This window comes from Saccoglossus kowalevskii, chromosome 20, assembly GCF_978046115.1.
Source record: "Saccoglossus kowalevskii chromosome 20, keSacKowa6.1, whole genome shotgun sequence".
NCBI lineage: Eukaryota > Metazoa > Hemichordata > Enteropneusta > Harrimaniidae > Saccoglossus > Saccoglossus kowalevskii.
The window spans coordinates 19002271-19017860 of NC_140660.1; the positions used below are offsets into that span (position 1 = coordinate 19002271).

The following is a 15590-nucleotide window of genomic DNA, read 5'->3' on the forward strand; positions in this document are numbered from 1 at the left end:
TGTATTTCACTGCTAATTAATATTCTTTTATTCTTGCTTGTGCAAGGCGGCCATGAACACGAGTTAATCAATAGTCACCCAACTTCAGGCCAGTGCCATGCATTGCAGATCAGTGCAAATGTTGACGTGGCAATTCACACGTTTCAAGATAACTCCTTTTTAATAAGTTTCGTACGACTGGTAGACGACACATAGCAGTATGCAGTGATTTTACTTCATAAAACCAACATTATTTGGAGACTTCACAAGAAAGTGTGGTTTGCTGATCCACACAGTATCATGGTTAATTTCTAGTTGTGTGCCTATGCTTGACCTTTACCATCAATATCTGTGGCTATTGGCTACTAGGCTCGCGGGAGACTCTTGTAGTCCTTTATGCTCGTCAATATAAGTTAACTCCAAAGTAATAATTTGCTTCAATTCACCAAGCAGCATAAGTTGATAGAAAAACACCAACAACCAAACAGATTCATTCTCACGTGCATACTCAAAATGTGTTGAAGCTACACAACTTCAAACAATAAGCGTTTGGCTCCAACCTGAAAGCTTTAAACACTATCGTTTTCACATATCCGTAATCATAACCCTGCTCCATAGTTAGTGTAGTATAGCCATTATTTTTTGGGACTTTACCGAAAATACTCTCTAGAGCAATGTTGTCCAAAATGAGGGTGTCCATTTCAAATTTCTGAATAATTTCTTAAATGTTGGAAAATATATATCAACCGCCTTCTCCTCTCTCCATAAATATTTTTATTTTGGTCAACATTGATTCTTGCCTCCGATTCATGTGCAATTATTGATCTAATTTCCTAAAGTTCACTTCAAGCTGAAGTTTATTTCATTCGCCTTCGAATATAAGTTTCTGGATACATTTTTAGGCGACTCCCCAAACACCTCCCTAGTCAGGACGTCATCGTCGACCAGATTTTAAACTGTAGTTTGCAAAATCTTACACTCGGGAATCTGTCTTGCCCTACACCCAAATGATTGAATAAATTCAGCAAATCAGTTGTGCTTAGCATTTCGCGAGACGTACCTTCGTTTTTAAACCCTTCAATGAATTCAATTGGTTAAAATCTTCCATGGTTAAGAATATAAACTGCTTTTCCCTGATTAGACCCCATTTGTTACGTGCTTGGTTCCTTGTCCCTTATAACCTTAAACATTAACATGCAACAAGAATATGCATGAATACTGTACTACTTTGTATAGTTTATATAGCTTCTAAAATATTTTGCTCTTTCCTTGCTCCGCAACTTCACAGAAATATTTTATTCTCTATTATTTAAGAGGTGTACATTTTCCAGCTTATTCGCTTGTAGCGCAGATTTTCAGCGCAATACTGTCTTCGTTCATCCGAGCTTTGAATTTAGGTTGTGTAGAAACAAGTTGATTTAACATTCGCCTATTCGTTTTTCCAGATAAAGAAATCATATTATAACCCACAATGATAAATACGTGGAGGTGGAAGTGTCCAATAATTTCGAAATACTTTGTATTACATGCGATCATATATTTTTCTATAAAAAAATCATCCTACTGAACTTATCAGTTTTCTTCTGGTGGATTTTGGTGATCGCTCAGTCATTTGTTGTGGTGTTATTATTTTACTTGAAAATAGCTTATGTTTTCAGATATTTTTTAAAATACTTACATAATAAATACTAGTTGTTTTCATTTTTCAATATTTTGTGTACAAACTATAGAGTTACGGTATTTAGTTTGAATGCTGCGTTCAGTCGAAAGAGACCGAACCATGTTGATCGCGTTTGCTGTTATCTTGCTGCTCTACAAGGAAATTATTTTGAATGATCAGTGGATTTTTGTGATATGATTATGCTTGCTTTTTATTGAGCTTTGTTGAACAATAGATGCAATAAAACATATCTACTAATTTCCCGAAAAAAACCACAATCATAAAATGTTAACGAATATGGATCTCTAAAGCTAATAAAGCTGCTATGACGCCCATCCATTTGTCAGGTGTTGGCTTCCTTAGTCTCATCTATAACATGAACAGATAAAATGAATTAGCTTTATACATTTGTGAATACTGAAATGAAAATTACCATTGCAACATCTCGTATTATTTGGTCCAAGCTCGAAAACATCTATTTTTTAATCAACAAGATGGCATGACTGCCATTAAGTTGGTTTGAATGGTCAACTGATCTAGCCATACGATATTCGTGGAATGGGAATGCACCCCTATGTCGAATTTCAAACACGCCCAAATTAATAATATAACTTTTATTATTTTGCCAATATATACCAACTATCAAGTTTATTGTTAAAGAGATCATGAGAACCATATATCCTAAAATATTGTCTCTTTTATATTTCGTAAAAACTTTCTACTGTACATTTTACATATGAAGTTGGTAGATTATGGATTATGGAGTAAAAAATAGTTATTTTTCTGCTCTAAGATATTTAAGTAGAGACACGCAACATATACAATGTGGCAATTATGGTAATGGTTTGAAATAATTCATTTAGATGCTAAAATACAAAGTTCGGATCAATATGTTCATTGGCTCTGGCGCAAATATATTTTCAAGCGTTGATGGGCGGTTCACAAAAAAGAATCATAGCACCAAATGTCATGTGATCGCTATTACAGATTTTATTGGAAATTGTTATTGTTTATGTTCAATAAAATCGCTCGGTCACACCTTCAAAAATATCAATATTCGTTTTAAAAAAAATATTTGTCGATTGCTATTTTCAACTGATCTAGACATTTTCACAGAAACCTGACGAAATAGTTCAAAAGAATACAATAATAAGAGAGGCCTAGTCCTTTGTTCCAAGACATTTCACTGATGTACAGAAAAATACAACTTACTTTTTATTAGTCACTTTCCAGCTTTCACCAAATTCAATAGCGTTTTTGGTAATACTACCATCAGGTTTCTGAAAGTCATTGCGGGGATCATCATCTGCATTACCCATCAGACCGCACAGCTTTCCGCTGTAAAAAGAGCCAGAGTAGGATACATCTAATGTGTGCTTTCTCAGAGTCCATTTAAGAAAGAATGTCGTGTCCTTTGAAGTGAAATGCAGTTTAATATCCTTCTCATCTTCCTGGACTGTTATAACTTTTGCGTCATTCACCTGCCCACCTGTACGTCCCTGTTGAATGAATAATTGTTTGTCATCTTGTTATGATTGCTGAATTAAAATACAGTTCTAATTGCATGATCACAATACTACACACTGATAACTTACTGTAGTAACATCACGTCCATCAATGATTGCGTATTGATTTCCAACAGTCACGTTGATTGCAATAGTTCGCGTCTTGATTTGATCTGGTTTACTATCTTCTCGTGGTTCAAACTTGGTTGTGACTTCAAAACGTGGGTTGTCAGTGCAGTCCTTGAAAAGATAATACCAGCCTATTCCTTGGAAATTATAAGTACGTTCATCAAATGTCCTCATATGAGGTTCGCAGTGTGGACCATGGTCTATTGAAAACAATGATATGTTATTTTCAGTCATCAGTCATGTTTGTAAAGTAAAGCAAAGTGGGTGGGAGTGTTCACAAAACGTGACAAGCAACTGATAAAGAGTGAAAACAATCTAATCAGGGATAGAGAAATAAATAACCGTTCTATAGGAAATGTAATACTTGGCATGAGTTAGCATGGGTTAACCTTAACACACTCAAGTGATAGAGCAACTGATAGTATGTGGAGGTTTATCTATAAACCATACTCACCCTCGCAAAATGCATCGGCTCGTACCACGGTACAATTAACGTCATTCCATTTGCCCGCAAGTTTCCTGTCAAATATTAGATCATTAACTGAAATATAATTGCGTAAGCCACAACCAATCACCATAAAATATTTCGTCTTTTGGCATTTTAAAATGATTATTTATGAAGTCGTGTGCAATGTAACCCCATCGCTCTAAATAAATCTTATTTGTCAACAATCGACCCCTTGTCTTTTAAGTGATACTACCTTAACTTACCAGACCTCGACACAGTTCTCATCCCCAAGTTCATTATTTGGCTCGTTATCATCCCAGTTGCTGTAGGTAATTTCTTTGTTATCTGAGCAGTAAGTGAAATTTCCTTCATGACCCTCATCGCTGACACCAATCCAATAAAAACCTAATAAAATTAAAATAAAATGAGGCAAGTACTTTGATAATTAGTTTCCATCGTTTCATGACTGAAACATTTATATAGACCTTGCACCAATTGTATCTGTGCCTGCAAATATACCTGCCACATATAATGCCATCATCGCATCCATTTGAGCCTGATTTCTGGGTTGTGCGAGTTGCCATCCCTGTGCTAAACATGCAGCTTTTGCTTCGTACCAGTCCATCGGTCCCTTTATAACATGGTACTGTGGCGGGTCACCTATATATCAAACAAGATTAATGGTTAACAATACCAAGTGAGTGTCAGGTGAGAACCAAAATAGTACAAATTGGTTGTAGCTGCTATATACATTGTAAATATTTTGACAGTATTTATAATTGAATTATATATAACCAATACAACTTTATACAAATTAGCACAGTAACATTGATAATATCCTCATCCATTTGACATCCTCAATGTAGTATATATACAGACAACAATATAAATCAGAGTGATAGATGTTGTATTTTATCTACAGATAAATAATCTCATGTGAATACATTTTACATTTTCTCTAAAACCGCTAAGTTAGTAATTTTTAAATATTTAAATTGAAGCGAATGAAATGGGCGTCAACATTAAAGCTTAAATAAAAGCATTGGAAACTTTGTATTTATGTATGTACACCGTACACATTTGTATTTTTTCCATAACTTGATGGAATTGTCGAAAACTGAGTAAACGTTTATAACTATTGGCATACATACTCATTTTGCGCTTCTCGACCAATTTCTGGAAAAGAAAAAAAAAAACTAAAATTGTTTCACTGCAATCTTGTTGGTGGTCATTCGGGTATTTTCACTGCCTACCAACCATTACGGTAAATCAAATACAATGTATTTTTGAATGTAACAGTGTAACAAGATGTTCTCCATATGTGCAACATATATTAATTTGGTTGCTCAGCACTACTTCAACTACTACTGTTTCTTTGACTTTAGCTGTCTTAACCGGCTCTTAACTTCACAACAACAGCTCGCGCAAAGCAAATAGAAATACACGGTGGTGCGCGTCTTAGCAACGTGGAGCATTCTGAAACGCAGCTCTGCCTCTAAAGATTAAAATGAGAGATGTGAATCTAACACAGACGAGCCTTGGTTCGCAAGAAACATATTAATCTGAACTTCAGATAGAACATTTACGAACAGAAATCGTTAAAACATGGATTTGATCTTTGCAATGTGTGATGTAACTTATGTAATGAAAATCAATGTAATGAAAATCAATGTAATGAAAATCTTGTGTATTTTTGTATAAAAGGCTCTGTTGCTTATAATTAAATTATGTTTTAATTCTAGCGGACAGTATGCACATAGTAACACAGCTACGATACATGTATTATGTACCCTTTTTCAATTTTCAAAAAATTTGGAATTCAATTACATTATATATATATATATATATATATATATATATATATATATATATATATATATATATATATATATATATATAAGAATTGGGCATCGAGACGTGATCTCAAGTAGACGGTTTGGTTGGGATGAAGCTGGACTATCTGTAACGAATTAATGTGTATTAATTTGGGTCGGTTCTGGTATCTCTACGTGTAAATGTTATCGGCTAAGCGAGACAAAGTTTCCCGAATACAATGCTAATGCTCACAACAATATAAACAATATGTGGTCATTTAATACGAGAGGGAACCTACCTCGTGTGGGACTGCTAGAGTCAAACTGGTAACAGCAAAGATCAATAATAAACGTAACATCGTGGCTGTCTTTCCTACAATACTCTTCAACGGCAAATGTTGTGCAGAGCTTTCAGACAAACACTCACGCAACTGGTAGATTTGATCTACTCTTACGATTTTAACGATTATTTTTTGCTGACACGCGTGTTTGTAATCCCTCCTTTTGGAAGCATTTCTATTGGCCAACAAATTGTTTGCACGCGCAACTGAAATATGTCGCGCATGCTCATTTTCATTCTCTATGTAGCCATTACTGGTAATGGTGTATTTGCTCAAAATATCAACACATTTACACCCCCATCTGCAGGTGTTGACTAAACGTAACATTATATGATATTTCCATACTGGTCTGGCAATACACAAAGTACACACGGAAAATAATATTATTTTTATGATACATTTACGTCAACACGTCTGTTATCTGATTTTTGAACTTTGAACTCAAAACTGAAAATCAAAATAGAGACGTCTCTACTCCCATCCATACTACAGCGTCCCAGCATAAGGAACTTTCATTTAATAAATATTTTCTTCCGATTACGTCATATGTAGTCCCAGAGGTGAGAACAAATTTCTGATCCCTTGTGTTGCATTCAGTGACGTTTTATTGTCGAGCTAAATTACCCATGTTGCATTATCTGCAGGATATTTTTTTCAATAACTCGAGAAGTCGAATTATTTTCTGGGAAATGGTCGTGTGTGTATGCTAGTATTTCAGAAATTCTAATCATTATTAACATTATTATTTATTAGTTTTATCGATCCAACATTTAAACTCTATCTTGAACAAAACAACAATAACAATTTAATAGGTTTTGGTTAAAGAAGTGCAATAACAGAAAACAATACTTTCGCCGCAATGCTGATTGCTTCCGTTCTGATGATATTATTTTCCTGTTAATTGTTTTCAAAACCCCATACACCTACAATGGGCGATGGTGAATGTATAATTTTAGTATTTGTGTCAGAATTAGAGTGTGGGAAATTTCTGTTGAAAATCGCAACAAAAAAACTAAATTTATATATAGTTCATATTTAAATCATACATATCTCATTTGCTTTACTTATTCACTCACTCACTTGTGCAGTACTGGGAAAATTTCATTATAGTTAGTTTTAGTAAGTATATTTTTGGCAATATTTCTGTACTTGTACTTTGGAGAATCATGCAACAGAAATATTCACAATACTTATTTTGTATCAATTTATCCTAAGTATTCACATATTTTAGTTGTTTTCTCCCCGCACTAGGTTGAAGCATCTTAGTTTAGCAAAAGATGTTAATAAAATAGTTCTTCAAATTTGAAAGATTGCAGGACACGAGCAATTTCACAAATGTCACAAATGTTTTCAGACTTCATACATTGTAGAGATATTGTGTTCTCAATTTATTCAATTTGAATGAAATCGTTATTAATCCATATTAATTCATCTATTAAATGTTTATCATGTTTCTATACTCATTATTCACTAAATCATGGAATGTTGACATCATCATTGTTTCGAGCTTTTCATACTTGAGCCAATAATTTAAATGTTTCGAACCTAATTCAATGTGATAATTAGCGTTACTTTAAAAATCTCTGTCATTATCATCGTCACCATCCCTGTAATCATCATCATTACTGTTGACACTTTGGTTTTTTCATCTGACATGACATCAGCGGCGATTATATTCTTACACTTTTATTATCGAATATTTATTCCTCGCTCACTTAAGACATGATTCACTTTCATCGACAAACGAATCAAGAAAATAAACGAAATCATATACAGCATCATACAATTAAAGAAATAGAGTTAAGAAAACAGAAACAAATAAGTTTAGAAATGAAAATAAATCAGCGCAGCTTAACATAATTCACAAAACAATGTAATCAAATCAACTCAAATACAATAAATAAATAAATAAATAAATAAATAAATAAATAAATAAATAAATAAATAAATAAATAAATAAATAAATAAATAAATCTATTTCTTATGGTTAATTATTTAATCATAAGAAATAGATTGTGGGGAAAAGTTGTAGTTTCTGCTGACCTCCTTCATTTCACCAAAAATTGCCATAGTCAGTTGTCATATTCATTAAATGGGCGCGCTTTCATTAAATGCAGATTGTGTCAATTTGACAGAATGGTATGAATCTATTCATTCATTAGTTGACTTGAGAGCATTGACCTGGGCTGGACAGGACTAGGAATCCTTCTTTCAGGCAGGGATTGTTTATTTTCTCCTCAACTCGTACTCGTACTAATAATTTGCTGCCACCATTTAAACTAACTGTTTTTGCTTGGTAGTCTGAGACTTGTATATAATATGGAGGAGATGTAAGGTGTTTCCAAATGTTTAACACATGAAAAAGTGTTTTTTTTTCGATTTGCATATCAATAGCTAAGTGGCTAGGTTAGTAGCTCAGTAGTTTGGCCCTAAGCTGGTGGCAGAAATCAGCAAATAAGGACACCCTATCTTTACCATATTTATGACTAGCACCTATAGCTTTATGTAGTTTTATATTTCTAAGGCATTTGAAAAATACAAAATTTCTCTCTCATTGTACAAAATGAATATTAAATTATTGTATCATATGAAGAATAAAAGAGACTCGACATTGAGATTTTGCTAACATTTTATAACGCGACTAACTGTTTGACGAAATGACCATTTTCGTCAGCCTCTGGTTCTGCTGCTGTAGATAACAACATATTCGTGCACTAAATTGTTAATCAGGATGCAGGTGTTCTTTCAAACCCAGCCAGCATAATGATAGGATTATATAACTATTGTCTACGATTGTAAAAACGATTTGATTGGCATCTCAAATGTGATGTGTATCCGTGATGCATAATTATACATTTCTATAATTAAAAAACTAATTAGATGCCCAATTTTAGAAGAACATATTTCTTAATTGTATGACAAAATTCATGAAGTCGGTTACTGAAAATATGAAAAAAGTATATGAGAATCAAAGTGTACATGATAACAAAACAATAACAGTGTTGTGTGCAATAATGGACATAATTATCACATATTAAAGCGATTGCAGAGTCATTTACGCAAATTATAACACTACACGCTATACTACAAATATATCTTAAACAAAACAAATAATGGTGGGTTTGTTGCTCAAGCTGTCCATACAAATGTAAAAAAATCAATGTTTTTGCCACGAGTCTAACACAAGCAACCTCTTTAGTATGATCGCTGATTGACCTCCATGCCTCACCATGTTATTGTCGTACATTGACCACAAGTGGCATATGCACATAGGTAATTTCTAGAACAAATTTCTTACCCTGAACACATATTGGTGGGTTTGTTGTTCTAGATATATCCATAGGGAAAAACATTGAATGTCGAGTCGAATACATGTAATTTTATTTGTATGATGGTTGATTAACCATAATTGCATTGAAAGTAAGAACAGTACTACCTGTCGTCGTCTATATTGATGATAAAATTATGGAGTTGTTTATCAAAGACAGCAGAAAGTAAAACTTGACAATGTTGAATTGTCTAGTTTTACATATGACCATGCAAATACAAGTACTAATTATTTTTTCTTGATAAATAAGTGTAAAGATGGTGGTGAAAAAATATAAGTGTAGTAAAATTCTTAATGATAAACAATCGGCACATTGGACAATGTAAATGGTAACAGTCCTGATCGTGACTTCTATGCTATGTTATGAAACATTTATGGTTTGAGTAGTAAGTGGAATAATCCTATTCGTTTATTTCATTGGCAAAAATGTAATGTATTTTTTAACTGAAGCCTGACATCGGTATTTATTTTCGGAATAAGTTCGCCAATTTTATTTAGATATAACAATAAGTGACTTGTGAGCGATATCATATGGGTAAACCTGGACAACAATGTTTAAAATATTTCATCTTAGCTGATCTTTCAACTTTCAGTGCACACGTTCTGTTACTATGCCTTATCAAAACCGCGGTGGAATTGGTTATGATTTGACGTAGTTTGACAATTTAGCTTTTTCCATGTATTTTGCTATTGTGAATCAAAGACATGAAAGCGATTACATGACAGTTATTCATCAAATATGACATCTAACTCAATAGAGGATATTGAAAGAGTAAGTATATAGGGCGGATCCGACTGAAACGGACAGAATTGGGATTGAAATGAAATAATACACAGGTTTCACTTGTAAACTAATATGTCGAATTTAAGTTCCAATACTAGTGAGCTGAGAAATAATTTGAGGTTATTACGAGAATACCTCAAAGCATGCACGAAAACAGTACAGCTAGAGTATCGACCGACTTGCAGCGTACTGTCTGAGTGCATACTTTGAGGTATTCTCGTAATAACCCTATTATTATACATCTTTTACTTCCAAGAATACATCATGAGAATGCCGAAATCCAAAATGTTTAGAACAGAATCAGCAATTTTTTTTGTGTGGAGTCCGGTCAAACTCTGGTGGCAGCCATGTTTGTTTTTATTATTAGAGAACGCTTACACGCGTTGTCATTTCATTTTTGGAATTTGCATTTCCTAATATGGTAGGATAAAAATACCCCGTAAAATACCGCAAAATTACGGCACGCTATAACTTATGGCGTTACGGTGACAGATGTATAATGATAATAAATATGAACAGAATGAAGAGAGATAGAGTTCGGTCACATCATGTCAACAATGAAACCAACAGCATAACCATGAACAAATTTAATCAGTATCTATACCAACTCAGTTTATAGTAACTGAATAAAAGCTGAAAAGCCAAAGACAAGATGTGTTTATACTTGATGACAAATATCCAAAGGAATACACAAAGATAACATCTGACTCATTTGTTTAAGACAAAAGTAATGACTATCAGTTGTATGCCAAGAAGTGTCATTGATAAAAGCTATAACATCAGCTGAGTAGTGCAACATGTTTAAAGTTGAATCCCTTAGAGTGATTAATGGTATAACCGAAATGCACTTGTTCAGTTATTGGGACATTCCTGAGATTCCTCTTAACACAGAGTTAAAATGTCCGACATAATGATTACAAAATTAATCTAAATGTGAGTGTTAACAAAAATAAAAATCAGTTGGTATGTAATTCTGATTCGTACAACAATACAACAGGGCTTTCTACCTGGATTTCGGATAGAGTTCTCATAATCAAATCCTCCATGCTATTATTTGATGCCAGAATTTGATATGTCATGGGGATATTATTACTACACAAACGTTGGAATGGAATGTTTCTGGTTAATAGGGGCTTGGAATATTTGCTGATGGATCCAGGGGTGTTTGCTCTATCCATGCAATGACATAATAAACATCACTTTCTTCTTAATCGCAATCATCATCTTTCCCATCATTTCGATCTGCAATGTGTTTTATATACAGCTTGTATTGTCATTTTCGACATTATCAAATTCTTCCGTTTTACTGAATAAAAAACTGAAACCAACTGATTTCGACAAGAACATTCTGAAATATATTAAGAATAATTCATAATGAAATGTATTCCATATTCACACTATGTCTTAATTACATTTTATACAAGAATATTACTGCACATTTGCTATACTCTCTATATTTTTGCATTTGTTTTGAATTATGACTGAAATTTCAAAATATGTAGTGTGTCCAACTGTTGAACAATAACTTTGACAAATACTGTACTGAAAAATACTGTATTTTTCTGCATCAAACCGAAAGAACTTCACAATCCCGAAAATGGAAAGTCGTAGTGTTCTGAAACCAATTACAATTGCTTCTCTTTTCCAGGCTTTAATTTCACTACATATACCGGGACATCATAATTGAATTGTCCGAATACGTCACAGGTCTCCTTCTCTAATGATCAGAAATATTTCATATTATGCATAGGTAAATCTCTAGTGCATGAATTTTAGTTCAATTATTGTATATTGTTTGACTCAGCAACCCGCCTTCACACCAAATTCATAACAAAATAGCTCAGCACTAAATACAAAAGAAAGTTTATCAACGTAAGGTGGTCTTTTGTCGCAATCCAAATCCTCCTTGGAAGAGTTGTAAGCGGACTTTTCCAATGTTGTTTTTCCTCCGATACCAACATTACTTACCAATATTCTATAACCTTTTCTAGCGCCACTTGTTTTCCATAGCACTACTATTCCTTTCCTTTGAGGATAGTTGTTGTGCATAGTCAATACGCTTTATGTGGGAATATACATTGGTTGTATTTGCCCCTGGTTCATTTGGGTGGATTCCTAACTATGCGTCTACAAGGAGTCAAGAATGTCTTCCATACAGTAGATACTATGGTTCAAAACCGGTGCTGTCATTTCGTGTTTAATTTGTATGTATGTACTAATGGTGAAATATACGCCTTCCTTTTTTTCTGGTTCCTAAGAGTCCAATTTTATTAAACTTTTCAATATGTCCATTTCCTTGGGGTAATAGATGGTTGTTTCCTTTACGAGATCCCTTTGCAAAGTTGTCTGATTATTTTTGACGTGAATGTGGCCTCCTGGTCAGAATATAATCACTTTTGGAAACCATTGAGGTTTAAAAACTGGTCACAAAGATGTTTGGCAGTTGTTTTGCAGTCTGGTTCTAAACTGGTATGGCTATAGCTGGTCTGTTATAGCATATATATTTTTGTTTCTGTTCATTGAATAGTATTGATGGCTTGTCTTTATAAGGAGACTTTATATATTAGTAAAGTTGAGGGGTATGGCTTTTTATACTTTTTATACTCACTTCACTTAGTCATGCCCAACTTCCCTCACTATCTTGGTAATTTTTTAAAGTTCATCTGCTCACTGCATAGTGCTCTCACTGAACTAACTTCACACAAACTTTAGTCACTGTACATATGATCGTATTAATCTTGTGTAGGTAGGTGATAATAATCATCGGCTAGTTAAGGTTTCAAAGATGTCTCAGCATATCCACCACAACGCCACACAAATTGAAAACATTAAAATCCATATCTACAGCCTAGACACCTTCTCACTTATATTCGGTCTGTATGCACCCCTGCGCCCTTTGCTGACTAGATCCTCATCACCCTGCTATTTCCACAGCAATGACACATACAACACATTAAATCTACTCACCATGACTATCACTGTCGACAGCCAAGATCAGCCCAGTAACCAGACAAAACGCTAGTCACAATTCATCAATGTATAATACACACACATACACACACACACAAATACAAAAGAAAAAAAAATATTCAGCTCCGATAACAAAAACCAAACACGCAGAGTGACTAATAGTAATCCCTAATAATACAATATGTTTTACTATTTATGCTCTAATAATACAATATGTTTTACTATTTATGCTGCATGCCCCAACTACCTCACTCCCATCACTGTTCCATTGACATACACAAAGTATAACTTTAATTTCACTCCAGCCCCATTGTGTGTTTATTATTGCATCATTGTAATGAGTTGTGTGATTGATGTATATGTTTTGGCTGATGACCTAATGTATTCAAATAAATAGGTTGAACTTTATCAATAAACTATAGTCCGGTGGTTACGTTTATTTGCCTTTGTATATATCTGGCTCTGTACCAGTGGCTTGATCGCACACACAAGGGAAGCAAAGTCTGTAAATGTCCATACACTTTAGGTCTACTTCTCAAAAGTAATTTTAAAAAGCTTCTTCATAGATAAAAAATAATTGTATGGCAAAACTGCAGACAGTCTGACTGATTCTAACAGAATTGTGGATAGCATGTAGGTTCAGTATGTCGTTAATCGAGCAGCAGATGTCTATTGAAACCCAGACAGCACGATACGATTATATGAACTATTGTATAACCTGGCAAACTATGATTTGATTGACAGATGGACTGTGACCTGTACCTATATTTCACTCTATATTTTATGATGTACAAAACATAGCTTCAAAAACTGATTTTAAAGAAAGAAATTTTAGATCTAAAACAAATTATATTCTCATGCTAGTTTGCGGTTTGCGGAACAAATGTTTTATACCCCTGACCAATAATATTGAATCATATGACGCAACCAGTAATCAGGTCACAATATTACAAGGTATGTAGGGAACTATAGTGAAAGTTAATGGGCAAGAATTGAATAATCCTCCAGTGGACCATGCGTATTATAAATTATTCTGGTGAACCTGACGTAATGGTATTGCTCACAGTTTACGTTTAATAGTGTATTGCCAGATAGGCCTGTGTACTGATCTTGTCTGTGATTTTTTATAGAGTAAATAACCTTGGCCATATCTATGACAATTTATTATTCTGATTACTATCAATTCAAATAAGAAACAAATAGTGAGTCTACGGTTGTGAATAGTACGTCGAAGTGCGTGAACTCGGGGAGCGTGGAGGTGCCGGTTTCCTTCCAAAGAATACACGTATTATTTCGTTACAGATATTTCAGCTTTAATAATCTAAACGGCCAACAAGATTACGCTTCGCTGCCCACTTCTCTCCTTCGCTTTTTTACAAAGTCTTACAAACTGTCATAAACTCTAAGCCGTGATGGAGTAAATATGCGGCCATCCAATCGCTGCAATCCTTGGAACGATCACATGGTTACCAGGGATGCGTCTGATCACGTGATGCAATGGATGTGTCTGACGTTGCTACTACAAAATAAAAAGAATTGCCACTACAAAAATAGTAAACAATCTTTTTATAAAAGTCCTGTAATATATCTTTATATTGTCTACCCTAAAACATGTAAGTTGTTTATACTAAATAACACTACCAAGGCGTGTGAACCAAATGTGCCTAGGTGATGTCACTGACAACACATCACTGTGATCTTTTGTAAAAATATACAACTATAATCGTTCATTATTTATTGGAACCAATTAATTAAATTAATTAATTAACTCAATTAGTTTTCTCTATATCACTAACTTTAAGTTTAACCATTCAATTTGATCGAACATACGCTCGAAGCAACAACTGAAAGTGTCCCTACACTTCTACTTATCGATTGTAATTTTTAAAAGCTTCTTTATCGATAAAAAAATGTATGGCGAAAGAACGAACTACAGGCAGTCTTTCTAGTTTCAACAGTATTGTGGAAAACATGTTGGTTCAGTAGTCGGTAATCGAGCAGCAGATGTCTATTGAAATCCGGTCAGCATGATACGATTATATGAACTATTGTAGAAACTGGCAAACTACGATTTGATTGACAGATCGACTGTGACATGTAGCTATATTTCACTCTAGTTTTTATGATGTAAACTACGAATCTAAAAAAAATGTTTTGATAGAAAGAAATGTTAAGTCTAAAACAATTTATATTCTTGCGTTAGTTGGCGGTTTGTTGAATTGTGTGCCCCCTTGGCTAGTAATAATGAATCGAATGACGCAATCAATCATCGAGGCACAAACTTGTAAGGTATGTAGGGAAATACAGAGAAAGTTAATTGGGAAGACATAACATAATTATAACAGTAAAGTTCAGGGCTGATTTTGGACTTGTACTGGATTGAAAAAGGTAGTTTATTATCCATCAATTGTTTCAGTGATGATTAGTGTACATCCGGGTCATCTTTCGATTAATCACAGTGTTATGAAATAGCGCCCGCATACTAATTTAATACTTTATATATTTTACCAGATCTGTTCATGTACTGACTGGAATATAGGTGTATATCTGGAATACAGATTATAATTCCTATTATGTGAAAAAAAAATTCTGATGAAATAATTTGTTTTAAAAATATCAAAGCTCTACTATG

The 15590-nt window shown here is 33.9% G+C and overlaps 1 protein-coding gene across 1 annotated transcript; it reads right to left on the bottom strand.

Moving 5' to 3' along the window:
• Positions 1 to 1823: 1823 nt before the first annotated feature.
• On the bottom strand, positions 1824 to 5986 carry LOC146730088 (alpha-tectorin-like). Its single transcript, XM_085494567.1, has 8 exons — positions 5835 to 5986; positions 4873 to 4897; positions 4241 to 4381; positions 3985 to 4126; positions 3728 to 3792; positions 3235 to 3473; positions 2852 to 3138; positions 1824 to 2008 (listed from the first exon to the last, which is right to left on the bottom strand). The coding sequence occupies exons 1-8, from the start codon at positions 5892 to 5894 to the stop codon at positions 2005 to 2007; spliced, it is 963 nt and encodes a 320-aa protein (XP_085350693.1). The 5' UTR covers positions 5895 to 5986; the 3' UTR covers positions 1824 to 2004.
• Between the last annotated feature and the right edge of the window lie 9604 nt (positions 5987 to 15590).